General features: G+C 46.9%; 1 protein-coding gene across 3 annotated transcripts in view; it reads left to right on the plus strand.

The window, feature by feature from the left end:
* Positions 1–1,378: 1,378 nt before the first annotated feature.
* Positions 1,379–16,131, plus strand: part of LMO1 (LIM domain only 1) — a 54,048-nt gene continuing 39,295 nt past the window's right edge. The window contains exons 1-2 of one of the 3 annotated variants that reach the window (XM_033205972.1): positions 10,499–10,628; positions 15,433–15,692. In XM_033205972.1, the coding sequence (XP_033061863.1) occupies positions 15,668–15,692 (25 nt within the window). In that variant the 5' untranslated portion in view covers positions 10,499–10,628; positions 15,433–15,667. Of the gene's footprint in view, positions 1,510–10,268; positions 10,629–15,432; positions 15,693–16,131 lie in introns of those variants that run through there. The other 2 variants (XM_033205974.1, XM_033205973.1) reach the window with 2 other exon arrangements.

Here is a 16,131-nt window from a genome sequence, read left to right on the forward strand (position 1 = left end):
TTGGAACTTGGAGAACACATTCAGACTATTTATTGATGGAGAATCAGAGGATCCGTGTATTCATTAGGAAAAAGGGCTAAGCTACTATAACAAAGAGGTCCTAAGTTACAATGGCCTAAAGGAGATGGAACTTTATTATTTATCTGTCGTAACAGGAGATAAAAAGTCTAGGTTGGTAGGGTTACTCCACAAGGCCACTTAGAGACCCAGCTTCCTTCTATCTTATTTATTTGCACACTTTAGGCTATTGATTAATCAAATCTGGGTGTTCTAATGTCTATATTCCATCTTATGGAAAGGGGGGAAGATAGGAAGTTGTGGATAAGCAACTTGTTTCTTCCTGCCAGTATAGTCTTTGTCTCTCCCCAGAACAAATTTATCCACATGGCAGACTATATGAGTCTTGACTTTTACATCTTAAAGCTTCAACCACCAAAGAGAAACCAACCCAGCTCTCTGGGTTCCGATGTCAAAACTCCTACTGGGGAAACCCATTGGTCTAAACTGGGTCTCTCCCCTTGTAAGCAAGAGAGGTGAAAATAGCTCATCTCTCTCTTTTGCTTACAAATAAAAACTAGTAACTTGTCTATACCCATTGCAATGGAAGCTGGAAATACAGTCTCCAGTGCCATGTGCCCCGGAGGAAGGAAAAGACATGTTGAATATGCCACCAGTAGTCTGCCACACTCAGGAAGGGGAAGTTACACAGTGTGAAATCTACAAGTGGACTCAGAATCACAATGTAGGCCTAGCATCACCAGCAAGTCTGTGGCTCCAGTTCTACCTGCAGGCGCTGAGCGTTTCAAGCAGCATCCTGTCCCCAGGTGTGTTCTCCCAGGCTTTAGAGGGCTCAATCTAGTACAAGCCCCAGGTGGTAGCTGTGACCTCCAGTTCTGATAGAACTCAAATATTTCTGACTCACCACAAGGGTTATTTGAGCACAGGGGCTTGGAGAAGCCCAGGCAAGTCCTAGGTAGCAGCAGCTATGGAGGAATATGTGCTTCCAGGGTTTTTTTGTTTTGTTTTTGTTTTTGTTTTCTCCCCCAAACTATCATTTGGGAGTTGGCAGGGCCTCTCAGACAGGTTGGATGCTGGGTAAGAAGGAACCCCTTTGGCTTCTTCCATCATGGGTCGGGGTGAGGCAGGAAGACCCCACTAGAGATTGAGGGAGAGGGACCAGGAGGGGCACTAGGAGTGCCCTCCCATCAGTCCCACATACCTGGGCCCCTGCCTGCAGCATGGAGAAGGATGGTTTCTGAGATGCATGTGCTGTTGGGACATGCGGTTGTAGCTCCAAGGGGACCACCTGCATGTGGGTGTGTTCACTCTGGTGAGCTTGTTGGGAAACAGTCTGTTCTCTGGGAGTGAGTCACAGTGCTCAGCCCCACAGCCCAGTCGGTTGGCGTCCATGAAGCTCACGGACCAGCACCAGCCTCCAGAGCACATAGCACAGCTGGACCCTTAGACCCAGCCCAGGATCGCTCCAGGTCTCCAGTCATCAGTGGACAGGTGATTAGGAGGGTGGGAGAGGGAGGAGATGACCCCTAGTCACATAAAATCAGGGTTCAGATTGAGAGTCTGACATTGCAAGTCAAGCTGGGTGGGGTTTGGTTTCAAGCTGGGGTATTCGTAACCTCAGAGGGAGCTGTGGGCATCCAGAAGCCCCCTTGGTAAGGGTCTCTGAAAGGTGGGAGGTGCAGAAATGAAGCCATTTGGAGGTGGGAAGAGGCCCCTACAACAGCTGGCTGGGGAAGCCTGAAAGCTCATCAGCCCTGCAGAGGTTGTTGCCATAATCAAGTCTCAGAGCAAGCTAGTTGGCTACATAAATGAAAGAGTGGAGGGAAATATTTGAGCCAGGCAAATTCTCCCAGCTGGGGCTAGGGTGGCGGATGCATGGAGTGTAACAGTAAAGTTCAGAATATCTGAGTTGGATTGGATCCCTGAGACCTTCTTCTCTGACCCATTTTTCTCTCAAGATAGGAAGCTGGAGAAGAAGATGCAAACACTTATAGCTTTATAGTTTTTCTTTTATCGCTGTCACACAAATAAGTATACAAATAACTATGTAATTAACTAGATCACTGTGATAAGAGCTATGGAGGAAAAGCATAGAGGGCCCCATGTCAGAGTATAGCAGGGAGGCCTAACCTAGTCTTGAGGGAAGAGGCCACCCTGACATTTAATCCTGGACACAAGGGATGAACTTGTGTCCAAATAAAAGGGTGGTCCAAATAAAAGGGGGCAAGAACATTTCAGGCAGAAAAGAATGGTGTGTCTGCAGGCCTGGAGACAGGTGGTGGTTCAGACAATGACAAGGGCAATATGCTGCGTCATAGGAGCAAGGGTGGGTGTCAGTGATGGGAGATGCTTCAGGAGAGCCTGCTCGTGCAGAGCCAAGTGGACATGCAGAGAGAGGACGGGGGCTTGCTGTGGAGAGCAACAGGAAGTCATGACAGCTTTGAGGGTTGGTTGACGAGATCTCATTTGCATTTTTAAAAATCTCCTGGCTGCTCATGGAGTAATAGAGGCTATATCATTGAGGCTCAGGGTGGACTTTGGGTGGGAGCCAGTAAGGAGCTCTTGCAGCAGTATGCAAGAGAACATGGTGACTTGGACTAGGGCAATAACAGTGACTGATTGGAGGGTGTGTCAAAAACAACTCCCATTTAATTCCTAAATTAAAAAAATTATAAATTACTTACACATTATGAATAATGAAAAGATAAATGTATACTTTTTTTTGAGTCAGGGTCTCACTCTGTTGCCCAGGCTGGGGTGCAGTGGTATGATCATGGGATCATGGCTTACTACAGCCTCTAATTCCTGGGCTTAATCGATCCTCCCTCCTAAACCTCACGAGTCACTGGGATTACAAGTGTGAGCCACCATGCCTGGCTCAGTGTATACTTTCTCCTTCACTCTTACCTTCCATTCTCACTCACTAAGGTCACCAGTGTTGACAACCTGAACAAGTGCAGCCTTTCACATCTTTCCTTCACGTGCATCTTAACAGAAAGAGGTTTTCTTTTGAATGGGATAATGTTACTTGATACTCTGCAATCTACTTTTCCCACTAAACAGAACATCACAGATGTCCTTTGCAAGTCAGTTGCTCTAACTCATTTTTAACAGCTGCATAATATTCTACAGCAGAGTTGTAGGACAATTAATTCAATCATTGATTGGCACTGATATTCATATGGGTTCCAGTTTTCTGCCACCACAAACAATGCTGAAATTAGGATTATCCTTATACATAGGTGATTTCCCCTTATAGTTTGGAGTCCCAGAAGGAGGACTTATAGGTCAAATGGCATGTACATGTTTAATACATAGTGCCAGGTTACCTGCCCTAAAAGTAATAGATCGTGCCAGATTGCTTGCTCGGTAGCAAAGGAGAGTACACATTTTCTCAAAATTTTAGCAGACCTGGACATTTTACTTTTTAAAAATTGTTGCCAATCTGATGAATTTAAATAATGAAAACTTATTTTGCTTTAATTTGCATTTTCCCAATGACTAATGAGGGTAATCATTTTATTGACCAAATGGTTAGATTTCCTCTCTGAATGGCCTGTTCATTCTCTTTTTCCATCTTTCTTTTAGGCTTTTGTCTTTTATTTACAATTTATAGAAATTCTTTGTATATACAGCATATTTTGCAAATATTTTCCTAATAAATCATTTGTATTTTTCTTTTGTTTATGCTATCTTTTGCTATAGAAGTTCTGAAAATCAAATTTAGTATATTTATCTTTTCCTTTGTTAGTCCCAATAAATTTATTCATGTTATTATCCAAATCTATTAAATTTTTCTAATAAAATACCATCCAATATTTTCAATGTTTTATTCTTATTTTAAAATATTAAACCATTTGGAACACAATTTTTATATTTAGGGGAGGTAAGGACCCTATTTGTTTCTTCTAGATGAATAACCAGTTATGACAACACAATTTATTGAAATAACTTTATTGAGATGTAATTCACATACCATACAATTCACCATTTAAAGTGTACAATTCAATGCATTTTAATATATTCACAGATTTGCAAATCTCCACAATTTTAGAACATTTTTATAACCTCAAAAAGAAACTCTGCATGCCTTAGCTATCACACCCCTACTATCCCCAGTCCCTAGCACTATCCCTAGTTCCTAGCAACGACTTATCTACTTTCTCTCTCTACAGACTTGCCCATTCTGACATTAAATATAAATGAAATCATACAATACATAGTATTTTGTGACTGTGCTTGCACTTAGCATTATGTTTTCAAGGTTCATCCATCCTGTGGCATGTATCAGTACTTTATTCCTTTTTATAGCTGAATAATATCTATTTGTCAGTTCATGAATATTTGGGTTTTTTCCCACCATTTGGCCATGATGAATAATGCTGATATAAACATCAGTATACAAATTTTTGTGTGGACCTATGTTTTCAGTTAGCTTGGGTGTACACCTAGGAGAGGAATTTCTGGTTATAGGTGACTCTGTGTTTAACTTTTTGAGGAGCTGCCAGGCTGTTTTCCAAAGTGGCTGCACCATTTTACATTTCCACCATCAGTGTATGAAGGCTCCAATTTCTTCACATTCTTGCCAACATTCATTATCTAAAGTTTTTAATTCCAGCTTCCTAGTGGGTGTGAATTGGTATCTCCCTGTGGTTTTGATGTGCATTTTCCCGATGTTGAGCATCTTTTCAGATTCTATTGGTTTACTTGTATATCTCCTGTGGAGAAGTGTCTATTCAGATGGCAGTACCACTTACTAATTTTTCTCTGATGAATTAAAATGCAACATTTATCATATATTAAATTCCTTTCTGTACTTGAACCTGTTTACTGTCTCTTTGTTCCTGTGATCTATTTCTCCCTTCCTGACTTACACCATACTATTTGATTATGGTAGTTTTATAGTATGTTTTATTATCTAGTAATGCAAGTTGTCTCCAATTAGTCTTTCTTTTCATATGTTTTCTTAACTAGCCACATATATTTATTTTTTAATTGCACTTCAAGTTAAATTTTTTTCAGTTCTAAAATTTTTAAATTTGGGATTCTAATAGAAATTGCACTAAATTGATATATGAATTTTGAAAGGATTTGCTTTTATGATAATGTCTTCTCTTTTAGAAATATGGTTGTCTTTTTATATATCCAGATCTTGTTATATGTCCTTCAATATGCTTTCATGAGTTCCTTTAAAGAAGATCCTTACCTTTGGGATGATTGTTGTTTTTAAATTATTCCTAAATATTTGCTTTGTCACTATTGCAAATGCTCTATTTCATTACCATTTCTAACACATCATTGCATTTAGAAAAAAACTGCAGCTTTCTATCTATTTATCTTGTATTTAGCTACCTTCTCAATTATCTAATAATTTTAGTAACTTTCAAACTAAATTTTATTGGATTTTTGGTTAATAATTGCATAATTTGTAAATAAACATATTTTTGTCCTTTCAAAAAACAGCTGTTTATTTTGAGCATTTCATTTTCTTGTCTTATTGAGTTAAAGTCTCAAAAAATGTTGAATAATAATGATAATAATGGACATTCTGTCTTAGTTCCAGTTTACGGAAATAGCTTCAGAATGTCACGTTTATTTATTTTCTATTGGGTTTTGGTAAACAGTCTTAACAAGTTGAACTAGTTTTCTTCTATTTCTATTTTGCTTCATATTTTATTAGTAATATATGCTAAATTTTATCAAATGATTTTGGACGTATATTACTATAATCATATTTTGTTCCTTTATTTGTTGGTGTAGTGACTCATACTGATAGAGTTCCTGATGCTGAATCATGTTTGTGGTGTTAAAATAAGTCCTCCTTTGTCATGGTGTATTATTCTTTTGATACTTTTTTCATGTCAAGATAGCTAATATCTTATTTCAGATTTTGCACTCTTATTCAAGCTGTTCTGTGAATTTTTTTTCTTTTAAAATTCAATCTTTATAAGGTCTGGGAATAAGAAAATGCTGGCTCATAAAACAAACTAGGAAGCTTTCCAAGTTTTTCTCTTGTCTGGAATAGTTTAAATAACATTAAAATCATCTGTTTTTCAGGTTATGTAAAACTCATTTTAATGTAATCTGTGCCTTGTGGGGTTTTATTTTAATTGTGATAAAATACACATAACATAAAATTCACCATCCTTACCATTTGTAAGTATACAGTTCAGCAGTGTTAAGCACATTCACATTTTTGGGTAACCAATCTCCAGAACTCTTTATCTTGCAAATCTGAAAATGCTATACCCGTTAAATTCCCCATTCTCCCCTCTGCTGAACCGCTGCCAACCACCATTCTACTTTTTGTCTCTATGAATTTGACTACTCTAGGTACCTCATATAAATGAAGTCAAACAATATTTGTCTTTTTGTGGACTGGCTTATTTCACTTGGTATAATGTTCTCAAGGTTCATCCATGTTGTAGCATGTGTCAGAAATTCCTTCCTTTGAAAGGATGAACAATATTCTTCTGTATGTATCTATCACATTTTGTTTATCTGTTCACCCATTGGGGAACACTTGGGTTGCTTCCACCTTTTGATTATTGTGAATAATGCTGCTATGGACATGGATGTACAAATATCTCTTTGAGAACCTGCTTTCAATTCTTTTGGGTATATTTCCAGAAGTAGAATTGTTGGAGCATATGGTGCCTTGTGATATTTTAATAGCATAGTTTTAATATCTTTTTAAATGTATTCTGTTTATCGGCCTATTTGAGATTTCAACATCTTCTATGCTCAGTTTTGATAATTTTCTACTTTGCTTGAAGTCATCCATTTCTTCCAGGTTTTCACATTTATTTTCATAGGCTTACTCATATTATTGTTATAATTCTTTAACCTTTTCCGTACCTGTGATATATCTCTTTTCTTATATCTAATATCATATATCTGTGCTTTATTTTCTTAACTAGGTTTTCATGGAATTTTTTTTCCATTTTGTTAATCTTTTCAAATAATCAAGTGTTGGTTCTAATTTTCCCTTTTAATTACCTTTTCTATTACTTGTTTATTTTCTATTTCATTATTTTCTGACTTCATTAATTTTCTTCTACTTTTTTGGTTCAGTTTGTTCTTTTCTAATTTCTTAGATTAAATATCTAGTTCATTTGCTTCCAGTCATTTTTAAAAATATTTCAAGCATATGAGGCTATATTTCTTCCTCTGAGTACAGCCGTGTTCCATAAGTTCTGTCTGATATGCTGTGTTCTCTATTTTCATTACTAGATTGGTAATTTCTATTTTGATCTTATTTTGATCCAGTACTAATTTAATAGGATGTTTCTTAATTTTCAAGCAGTTTATGCTTTTAGCTTTGAAGTTGGCTTCGTTTGACATTAATATTGCTGTTTCTACTCCCTCTCTGCTTGCATTTTCTTGGTCTATCTTTGCCCATTGCTTTATTTTCAGTCTCTTTGTCACCTTGTTTTGGGATTATTTCTTGTAAACAGCATTTGGCTGTATTTTATTTTTAACTTACTCAGACAATCTGTTTTTTGATAGGGAAATTCACTCTCTTCATGTTTAGTGTAACATACTGATATACTGACCTCCACTGCCACTGGGAAAAGCTGGCGGTTGCACCAGGGACAGCTCCCCTATTATTGTTCTGATCCATTCTTGCTCACACAGCCTTTCCCTTCATGCCAGTCATGCAGCTAAGACAGGTTGGAACATAAAGGCAAAAAAATGCCGAATACCAGATCCCACAATTTTATGATAATTAGCTCCAAATTCTGATGTTCCAATTCTCTCCAGGACCTTCCTCTCCAAATAGTTGTGAGACCTAGGAATGCTTACCCGTGTGACCCAAGTGCCTTCTGGACACCACTAGATTTTGAGTTCTGGATAGTCATTTTCTCTCTAGCAATCCCAGGGTTGGGAGATGGGGGATGATGGATTATGAGAAGAGATGCCGTCTGTATAATTAGAGCTGCTGCCTGATACTCTTGCCACCTTTCCTGAGCTGCTGTTAATGCCACCAAGTTGCTGATCCCAGCTGCTCTTTTCCTCTTGGCCCAGCAAAGTGACACCTCAGCTTCTAATGACCAGCTGTTTCAGAGGGCCTCCCATAGCCAAGCTGCAGGACTCCTAGTGACCCAGTTTCTCATTTGCACCACTGCCCTCTTCTTCTCAGAGCAGGGGTGAGTTAGGCCCCACCTTGCACCATACTTGGAACTATTATTCCCTTAAACTCCTGGCCTTGCTTCTCAGTCTAATCCACCCATAAGGATCTCCTCTCATTGTCTCTCTGCCAGCATGGCCCCCATTGAGGATCTCAGTCCTCATGATAGATCTGTCCCTGTCTCAATCCCAGCTGTGGACTGAGTTCAGTGTCTTTCACCAAGAGCTGGGGCCCCATATAAATGCAGAGATAGGGCGGGGCATCTGCTTCATTATCCGTGATCACCTCATGATGTTTACACTCTCTGAACTTTCTCTTTCTCTCTATGAAAACCAGGAGGCTGGTCTTTTAAGAGCTCACATAGGCCCTTGCTGCAAGTGATGGTGGGAACAGGGAGTCTGGGTGCTTACGCCTCAGGCTGGCTTCTCTGAGTGTGAACTCTGGCCAAGCAGAGACACCCAATTGCAGGGCCCTGCTAGTCTGTATGGTGCCTTTGTGCAAAGTAGCAAAAGGTGTCCTCTTTGGGTGGGTGCAGTCTGTGCCAGCTACATGGCTTGGAGGGTGAAGGGGTACAGAATTTCAGGCCCTACCAGATGCCTTAGTATGTGGAATAGCCAGCACCCATCTAGGCAGTCACTCCTGGGGAATTGAGAGCAGCTGATTTGGGAGACCATTCTGAAGAGTCTCTCTGAGCACTCCTCCTTTCTTCACCAAATTAAATATAATTCGTGCAGTCATTTCACAAACTTTCCCAGACACTATGTGGGTCTGTTTGGGAGGATGGAAGAGAGCGGGAGGAATCAGGATGAGCTCCCTCCCTTCTCTCTACCCCTCAATCAGAATGTGCTTTGATAAGTGGGGGCTTGGGGACAGTATAAGGGTGACTAACTGTGCCTCCCTTACCAATTAAATTTTTAAAAAGCTGCTATGGAAGGAGCGAATATTAGTTTCCTGATTTATAAAGCCAAATGGATTAAGCTCATTCATTGCCTGAGGAAACAAAAAGGAAATCTTCAATACCTCTGTGCACATTGAGAATGGGAACAATGCCGGTCTTTAGAAAGCAGAAACCTAATTTGGGGGAATCAATTACCCTCTGTGTCCCTGCCTCTGTGGGCTCTCTCACTGGCTCTCTCAATAGATTTCCTGGGAGGTAAAATGTGGAGAAGTTCATCAACCATAGGCACACCCTCAGCACAGCCTTGAGACAGGAGGTGAAGAACTAGGTCTAGGGTGGGTGGCGTTGGGGGTTCCTGGGCGCAAGGGTGGGGTGGGGAGGGTTTGGGGATAAAAGTTGAAAGTGGGGGCAGTATTGAGAGGGACAGTGAGAGGGCAAAGTGGGGGGTGGTGGTGGGAACCTGGGGTTTATAATTGAGGGAGAGCAAAGCCCAGCCGAGGCCTGAACAGATGACCGGGTGGAGAACACTGTGGCCCAGCCTGAGTCCAGAGTCACCACCGCCTCCTGATCCTCTCAGATTTCTCCTCTGTGATCTGCACTTTTCCCCGTGGGGCTGAGCTTGCCGCGGGGAATGGCTGGGCAATAATGAAAAAAGAAAGGGGATGGGGCGCCTGCCACGGTAGCCGCGGAGTCACATTCACAAAGTCACACACACAAGCCCTCTCACGATCTCATACACATTCCTGTGCGGGGTCCCAGTCCGGGCCCACAGTCCCCAGACCTAGAGTCACGCCCAGCCTGGCGCACTCGTTCAGAATCACAGGCACGGAGCCCACACTCCCACCCGCACACACACACCCGCAGTCGTCCTACCCCCACCCTTGTCTGGAGCTCACACAGTGGCTCACCACCCCACACAGCCCTCACTCTGGCATGCGAACACACACACACACACACAGCTCCTCACACGCACACACTCTGGCTGTGCTTTTGTGTTTTGTCAGAATTAATGAGAAAAGTTCCCGTGCCCTGCGGGCAATTAGTGTCCTTGGAGTTAAATAAGCTAATGGCGGGCACCTCTGGCCCAAGCAATTATGTTTGTGTATTGAATAATTGATTCAATGGAGGGGGGGGGGAGGGCCGCTAATCAGATCTGAGCATAATGAATTGATTTAATTAACAGGGGAATCTGAGGGGCCCTGGGAAATGCAGCCTTCTTCGCTCGGCTGAGGCGAGCGCGGCCCGCACCGAGGAAGGACGCGCGCGCGGCTCAGGCTCCGGCTGCGGCCCGGCCCGGGCAGCGGCTGCTCGCTAGGCTCCCGCGATCCCGGCCTGGCCGTCTCGACCCCTCGCCGGCCCCCTAGTCCCTCCTCCTGCGCTCCCTGCCAGCGGGGCTGCGCTCCGGACTCCGGTCGGTCTGTCCCCATCGGCAGCCGCGGCTCTCGGGACTTGGCACCAGCGCTGGGCCGGCGGGAGCAGCGCAGGCGCCGGGCGGCAGGAGTCGGAGCCGCTAGCCCCTCAGTGTCCTCGGCGCTAGTCCGGTTGGAGCCTCCGGGACCATGGTGTTGGACCAGGAGGACGGTAGGTGCCCGGCGCGCGGGGCTAGGGGCGCGGGGCGGAGACTGCGGCGCTGGCCCTGCGGAGTCCACCCCGCTAGCGGTGGCAGCGCCCTCAGCACCCGCGGGCCGCCTCCGGCTAATGGGTGCCTTCCCGGAAGCGCGGCGGCTGGATGTGTGCGCCGGTGCCGGGGTCGGCGGTGCCAGGCTCGGCGGTGCCAGGCTTAGCGCCCGGGCTTCATCGGCGGGATTAGGAAGTCTCCCGGTCCCAACGAGGCCGCCAGCCCTGCGCGCTCCGGCCAGGAACTTTCTCACGGACTCTTGCAGCCTTGCGGGCATCCGGAGCGCCTCCGCAACCTGCACCGCGGGCTTCCAGGCAGTGCCCACTGCCAACCAGTCTCCCAGCCTCTCTGGGTGTCTGCACATTTCCCTTCCGCACCCTACTGCGGAACGGATCCCCGTGGGAGGGTAGGGGTGCCCACAGACCCTGCAGGTGCAGGGGTGAGGGTGCTGTCAAACCAGCAGTGTCCCTGGGGTCTGGCAATCCATAGCTTCGGGATGGGTGACATTGCCTCCGCCCCTGGCAGGGCTGGGGAGGGAGCTGCCATCCGTTCACCCAGCCTGGTATGTTGGGAAGTGCCACGCTGGCTGGGGTAGGTGGGTGGGCCATCTAGTCCAAAATATCAGGTCCAACTAGAGTTGGTTTCACCTTGAAGTCAGTGAAGTTTAGGGTCCTTCAGGTTCCTTCAGCTGCCAGGTCCTTGGTGGTAATTTGGTATTAGTAGGCTTGTAGTCCTTTTCTTAAAGAGCCCCACGCCCAAACTGCAGTCAGCCTTGGACCTCACAAAATTTCCATCCATCCCTGGGTCCAACTCCTACACTTTCCACTGCCAGTCTCTTGGAAGAACTCACAGCTCTGGCTGACCCAGAGACCATCCGCCACGGAGGCTGGGACAATCCCTTAGTGCCTGAAGGATGAAGTGCTGGGGCAGGAAGCTGGGAGGTTTGGGACTGAGAGGCAGCCTGGCCTTCCTCTCTACCCTAGCTAGTCCCTTGACCCACCCTACCACCACTCACTATAGTGATCAATTGTCCTTGTTTGCTCAGGGCGATCTCAATTTTAGTACTGAACATTCTGCATCCTAGGAAACCCTTGAGTCACAAGGCAAACTTGGACAGTTGGTCAGTGGGCACCCACAACCTTTTCAGGGCTGTGGTGCAGGGGTAGGGGAGATTTCTTTGCTATGGTGCAGATTTGGCTTGGGCCTCCATAAGACCTAACAATTTATAACTGCAGCTTACAAGGAGATCTGTCCAGGCTCTCCAGAAACCAAAAGAGGAAAAGTTTGCCGACTGTGCACTTCTTCACTCCAGCGGGTTGCAAATTTCTGTGCATTGGCTGCTTTTGTGTAAGTAGGGGGAAGGGCAAGGCATCTGAATGTGGCCAGCAGGCATCCTGATTGCACTGCGAAGTCTGTAGGTTTATTCTGTCCTGTCAACTGTGGTGGCCACAGAGAAGGGGTCCTCATCACCCCAATACCTCTCTGAGCATCACCTGTGTGGCTAGCCTGTAACTCCATCTTGGAGGCAGCTGCATTGTGTTGGGCGCAGGCCCTCTGGCTGAGGCACATCTGACAGTCTCCACCAAAGAGTTCTGGAATATCTAGTCTGCCTGGGCCCTCAAGCCCTGCGTCCCACTATCTCCCACCCCCACTCCTAATGCAGGAACTCTTCCTCAGGACTTTCCTCCCAGGTGGAGGGGCAAATTGCTGGGACCTGCCCAGATATTTGTAAGACAGCCAGTAGCATCCGCTTTCTCCTCAAACTAACCTTGGGGATTGGTAGCTGTCCTCTCCCTGCCATCCCCAGAGGCATTTCAAGGGCATTTTGGAGCACTCTTGGCTTGTCGAAGTGAGGGTACATGCTCATCACCTGTGGAATGTGTTGGGTGAAAACTACCTCCCGCAGCCCCAGGGGATCTGAGGATTTCACTCTGGTGGTGTGGGCGTGTCCCTGGACCTAGAAGCAGCTTGGGTGGGGTGAGCATGGGGGGGGGGGTGAGTATGGGGGTGGGAGTTACTTGCTTGCCCGTGAGCGTGAGCGGGAGAGAGGACATCAGATGGGATGAGTGATGTTCCTATCTGCCTCTGTCAACCCAGCAACCCCCTTCCTGGCTGGAAGCTCAAGCCACCCAAACCCTCCAAGACTTGCTGTGAAGGTTCTTCTCCAGATCAGTTTGGGAGTACCATGCTCACAACTGGGGGTGCAGAAAGAGCCACCTGTGGGCACACACAGCACCAGTCCCCTGCTGGCATGCCCTACCTGCTTCTGCAGCCCATTGCTGAGCACCCCAGGCCTGCTCTGGTCTCTGGGTTTGGGGCACAGGGCCCTGACTCCCCAAAGAGATGCCAGCCATGTGGCTGCCAATTAGGTACCTTAGAGGCTGAGGTGAGCTGGTATTCAGACAAACTCACGGACAAGAGAGTAGAAGAGTGGCCACAGCTAACCCATTCCTGGTTTGTGGGTCAGGGCCAGTCCCTGAAAGTGAGGAGAAGCCGCCCCTGGAGGTCAGTAGTAAGGCTGCATGCAGCCCCGATGGAGTGAATGCCTCCAGTAGCACAGAGGTTTCTACAGCAAGAAGCTGCCGCTTGCCAGCCTGTAAGGCCCTGTGCTTGCTACACTGTCTAGCTCCCAGCTCTGGCGGGTGTGAGGGGCTGGCACCAAATATGCCAGTGGCAGCGGTGCCAAAGCCTCCCTCAGACCCTGAGGGCATGGGTCTGGCGGCAGTGGCAGGGGAGAGATCAAGCTCACAGTCCTAAGGCATGCTGAGTCTGAGCAAAATGATATATTTAACATCAAATATACTCAAGGACTATTAGGATTAAGTATTCAAGATGAGGGGGAAAGTGAAACCCTCTGAGCTGCAGATGAGGCATCTCATTAGAAGTAGTGCTTTTCTATTTTCTCAAAGCCTGACTTCCATGCCTAGCAGAGAGGAAGATGGCTGCAGCCCCCTGCCCCCCAACCCCTGTCAAGCACTGGGGCCTCCCAGGGTTTAAGGGGTAAGACCTAGCCTCCAGGTCTCCTTCAAACCAGATAATCTCCCCCAAACCCCCTGCATTGTCTGGAGTGCCACAGTTTACAAAGCATATTAACATGCGTTAGCTCACCTGATCCCCACAACAACCATAGATGCAGGAAGAGTAAGTCCCCCACTTCACAACCAGGAAAACTGAGGCCCAGATAAAGAAAGAGACTTGCTAAGGTCCACTGTTAGTAATTGGCAGAGATGAGATAAAATCCCAACTGGTGGCCCTTCAGCCCCTTTCCCTTTCTCTGGGTCTAGTCCTCAGAAGTGATTGCCAGGACCAAGCCTCCAACACATCTGTCTGGAGCCCTCCTTGAACTGGAGAAAAGTCATTATTTCTATTCCACCCGGGAACTCTGTACTGTCTAGGCAAAGAAAAAAGACTTCGGATTTAAAAGTAGGTGGCCTTCCGGCCAGGCACATCAGCTCACGCCTGTAATCCCAGCACTGTGGGAGGCCGAGGTGGGTGGATCATGAGGTCAGGAGTTCGAGACCAGCCTGGCCAATATGGTGAAACCCCGTCTCTACTAAAAAAATACAAAAATTAGCTGGGCGTGGTGGTGTGTGCCTGTAATCCCAGCTACTTGGTAGACTGAGGCAGAAGAATCACTGGAACCTGGGAGGCGGAGGTTGCAGTCAGCCAAGATCACACCACTGCACTCCAGCCTGGGCGACAGAACAAAACTCCATCTTAAAAAAAAAAAAAAGAAAAAGAAAAAAGAAGGAAAAGAAAAAAGTAGGTGAGTAGGTTGCCTTCCTAGGGTAGGCAGCCAGAATATCAGCCCCAGGATTCTGGGGAGAACCAGGGTCCAGGACAAGAGATGGACACTATCTCTTTTCCTGCCTTATGAGTTACAGAGCAAGAATTGTCAATGTCATAATAGTAGCAGGAATCTTTGTTTTGTTCAGTGCTGTATCCCCAGTGCCTTAGAACTGTGCTTGGCACATAATATATGCTCAGTAAGTATTTGTAGAATGAGAAAGGCTTTCAAGGCCAGGCCTTGGCTTACTTCGAGAGAAACTGAGATAAGCTCTCCCACTCCATGGAGTCAGGATGCTTTTGGGGATGCTGCTGGGGTCAGGAGTAGTGCTATAAGACTCAGGGTAGGATTGTTTGTGCCCTGAAGACGGTTAACTTTGCCAGACAATCCGGGAAGCAACCAGAAACCCCGGGAAGAGCTGGTAGGAAGGGAAAGGATGTGATTAGAGAAATATTGCGTGAAGAGGAGACAAAAATCAAGGCTGAGGGCCTGGGAGTAATACATGGGGTGCATCCTCCTGACAAACATTGAAGACCACGACTCTGGGATCCGAGGAGAGACGCTCACTGGACCTAGAGGCCTCCAGGTGGCGCTGCGGAGCCGAGCAGCCGTGCGTCTCTACTCCCCCATTAACCCGGGAGGGAGGGGGCCTCGGGAAATGTGTGCATTTATTCAGTAGCAGGAGTGCAAACCTCATACATTGAGGGAGAAAGGCAGCGGGAGACGGCCGCGAGATTCCCCCATCTCTTTGAATATAATTTTAGATTGAGATTCAGATTAAATCCGAGGGGAAAACACTTTATGAGGCTGAAAGCTGTGTCGTTGCCAGAGCCAGGGTTATGAGCTATCAAATGCAATTACATTAAGACAGATTATACTGGGCAAATTGAGCCATTTAGAAGGTGAGAATCAAAGAAACGGCTCTGATCCTCTTTTCCCCCTTCTCTCTCCCTCTCCCTCTCTCTCTCTCTAAATTGCAGTTCGTAGTTCCTTGCAATTCTGAGGCACAAAAGTAGGTGAGACTGCTTTTGTATCTGCGAAGTGCTTCACTCCTGAATGTAATTCTAGCTGAGTGCAATCTAGGTTAAGAGCCGGACAAGCGGGTAATTAGAGCCCGCTAGCTGCCCGAGGACCAGCCGCCCCGCCGAAGCGCGCCCCGAGTCGGCGCCCTTCTCCCGGCCGAGCCTAGCTGCGGCTGGACACGGAGCGCCCGAGATGATGGTGCTGGACAAGGAGGACGGTAGGTGGCGGGCCGGGGTCTCGACGCCCCTCACCCCCTCGCCCCCTTGCCCCCCGCCGCGGCGCGCAGGCACACAAGCGCGGGAACATGGGCACACACCTGCTGGCCTGTGCGGGGATTGCGGGGCGGGCGGCGCGCTTGGGACCAGGGCTGGGGCACCGGGGGACAGCCGGGCGGAACTTGCCCGGGGAGAAGGTGGGCGAGCCCCGGGCTGCATGCGCCCCGGGCCGCACGCCCCGCGGACCCCGGCCGCGAGCCTAGGAGCTGTGCACCGGCCGTGTGCTGCGCCGCGGGGCCTCGTGGAGGCTCCGGCTCCCCTGCGATCTCCGCGCCGCGGCGGTTCGCTTTGAGCATTTGGTCTCTGCGGCTGCTGCTCACACCGCAGCCATCACCCTCGCCCCCGCCGCCGCGTAACCCGAGAGGCGCTGAGCGCTGAGCA

Source organism: Trachypithecus francoisi, unplaced genomic scaffold (genome assembly GCF_009764315.1).
Source record: "Trachypithecus francoisi isolate TF-2019V2 unplaced genomic scaffold, Tfra_2.0 Lachesis_group8, whole genome shotgun sequence".
NCBI lineage: Eukaryota > Metazoa > Chordata > Mammalia > Primates > Cercopithecidae > Trachypithecus > Trachypithecus francoisi.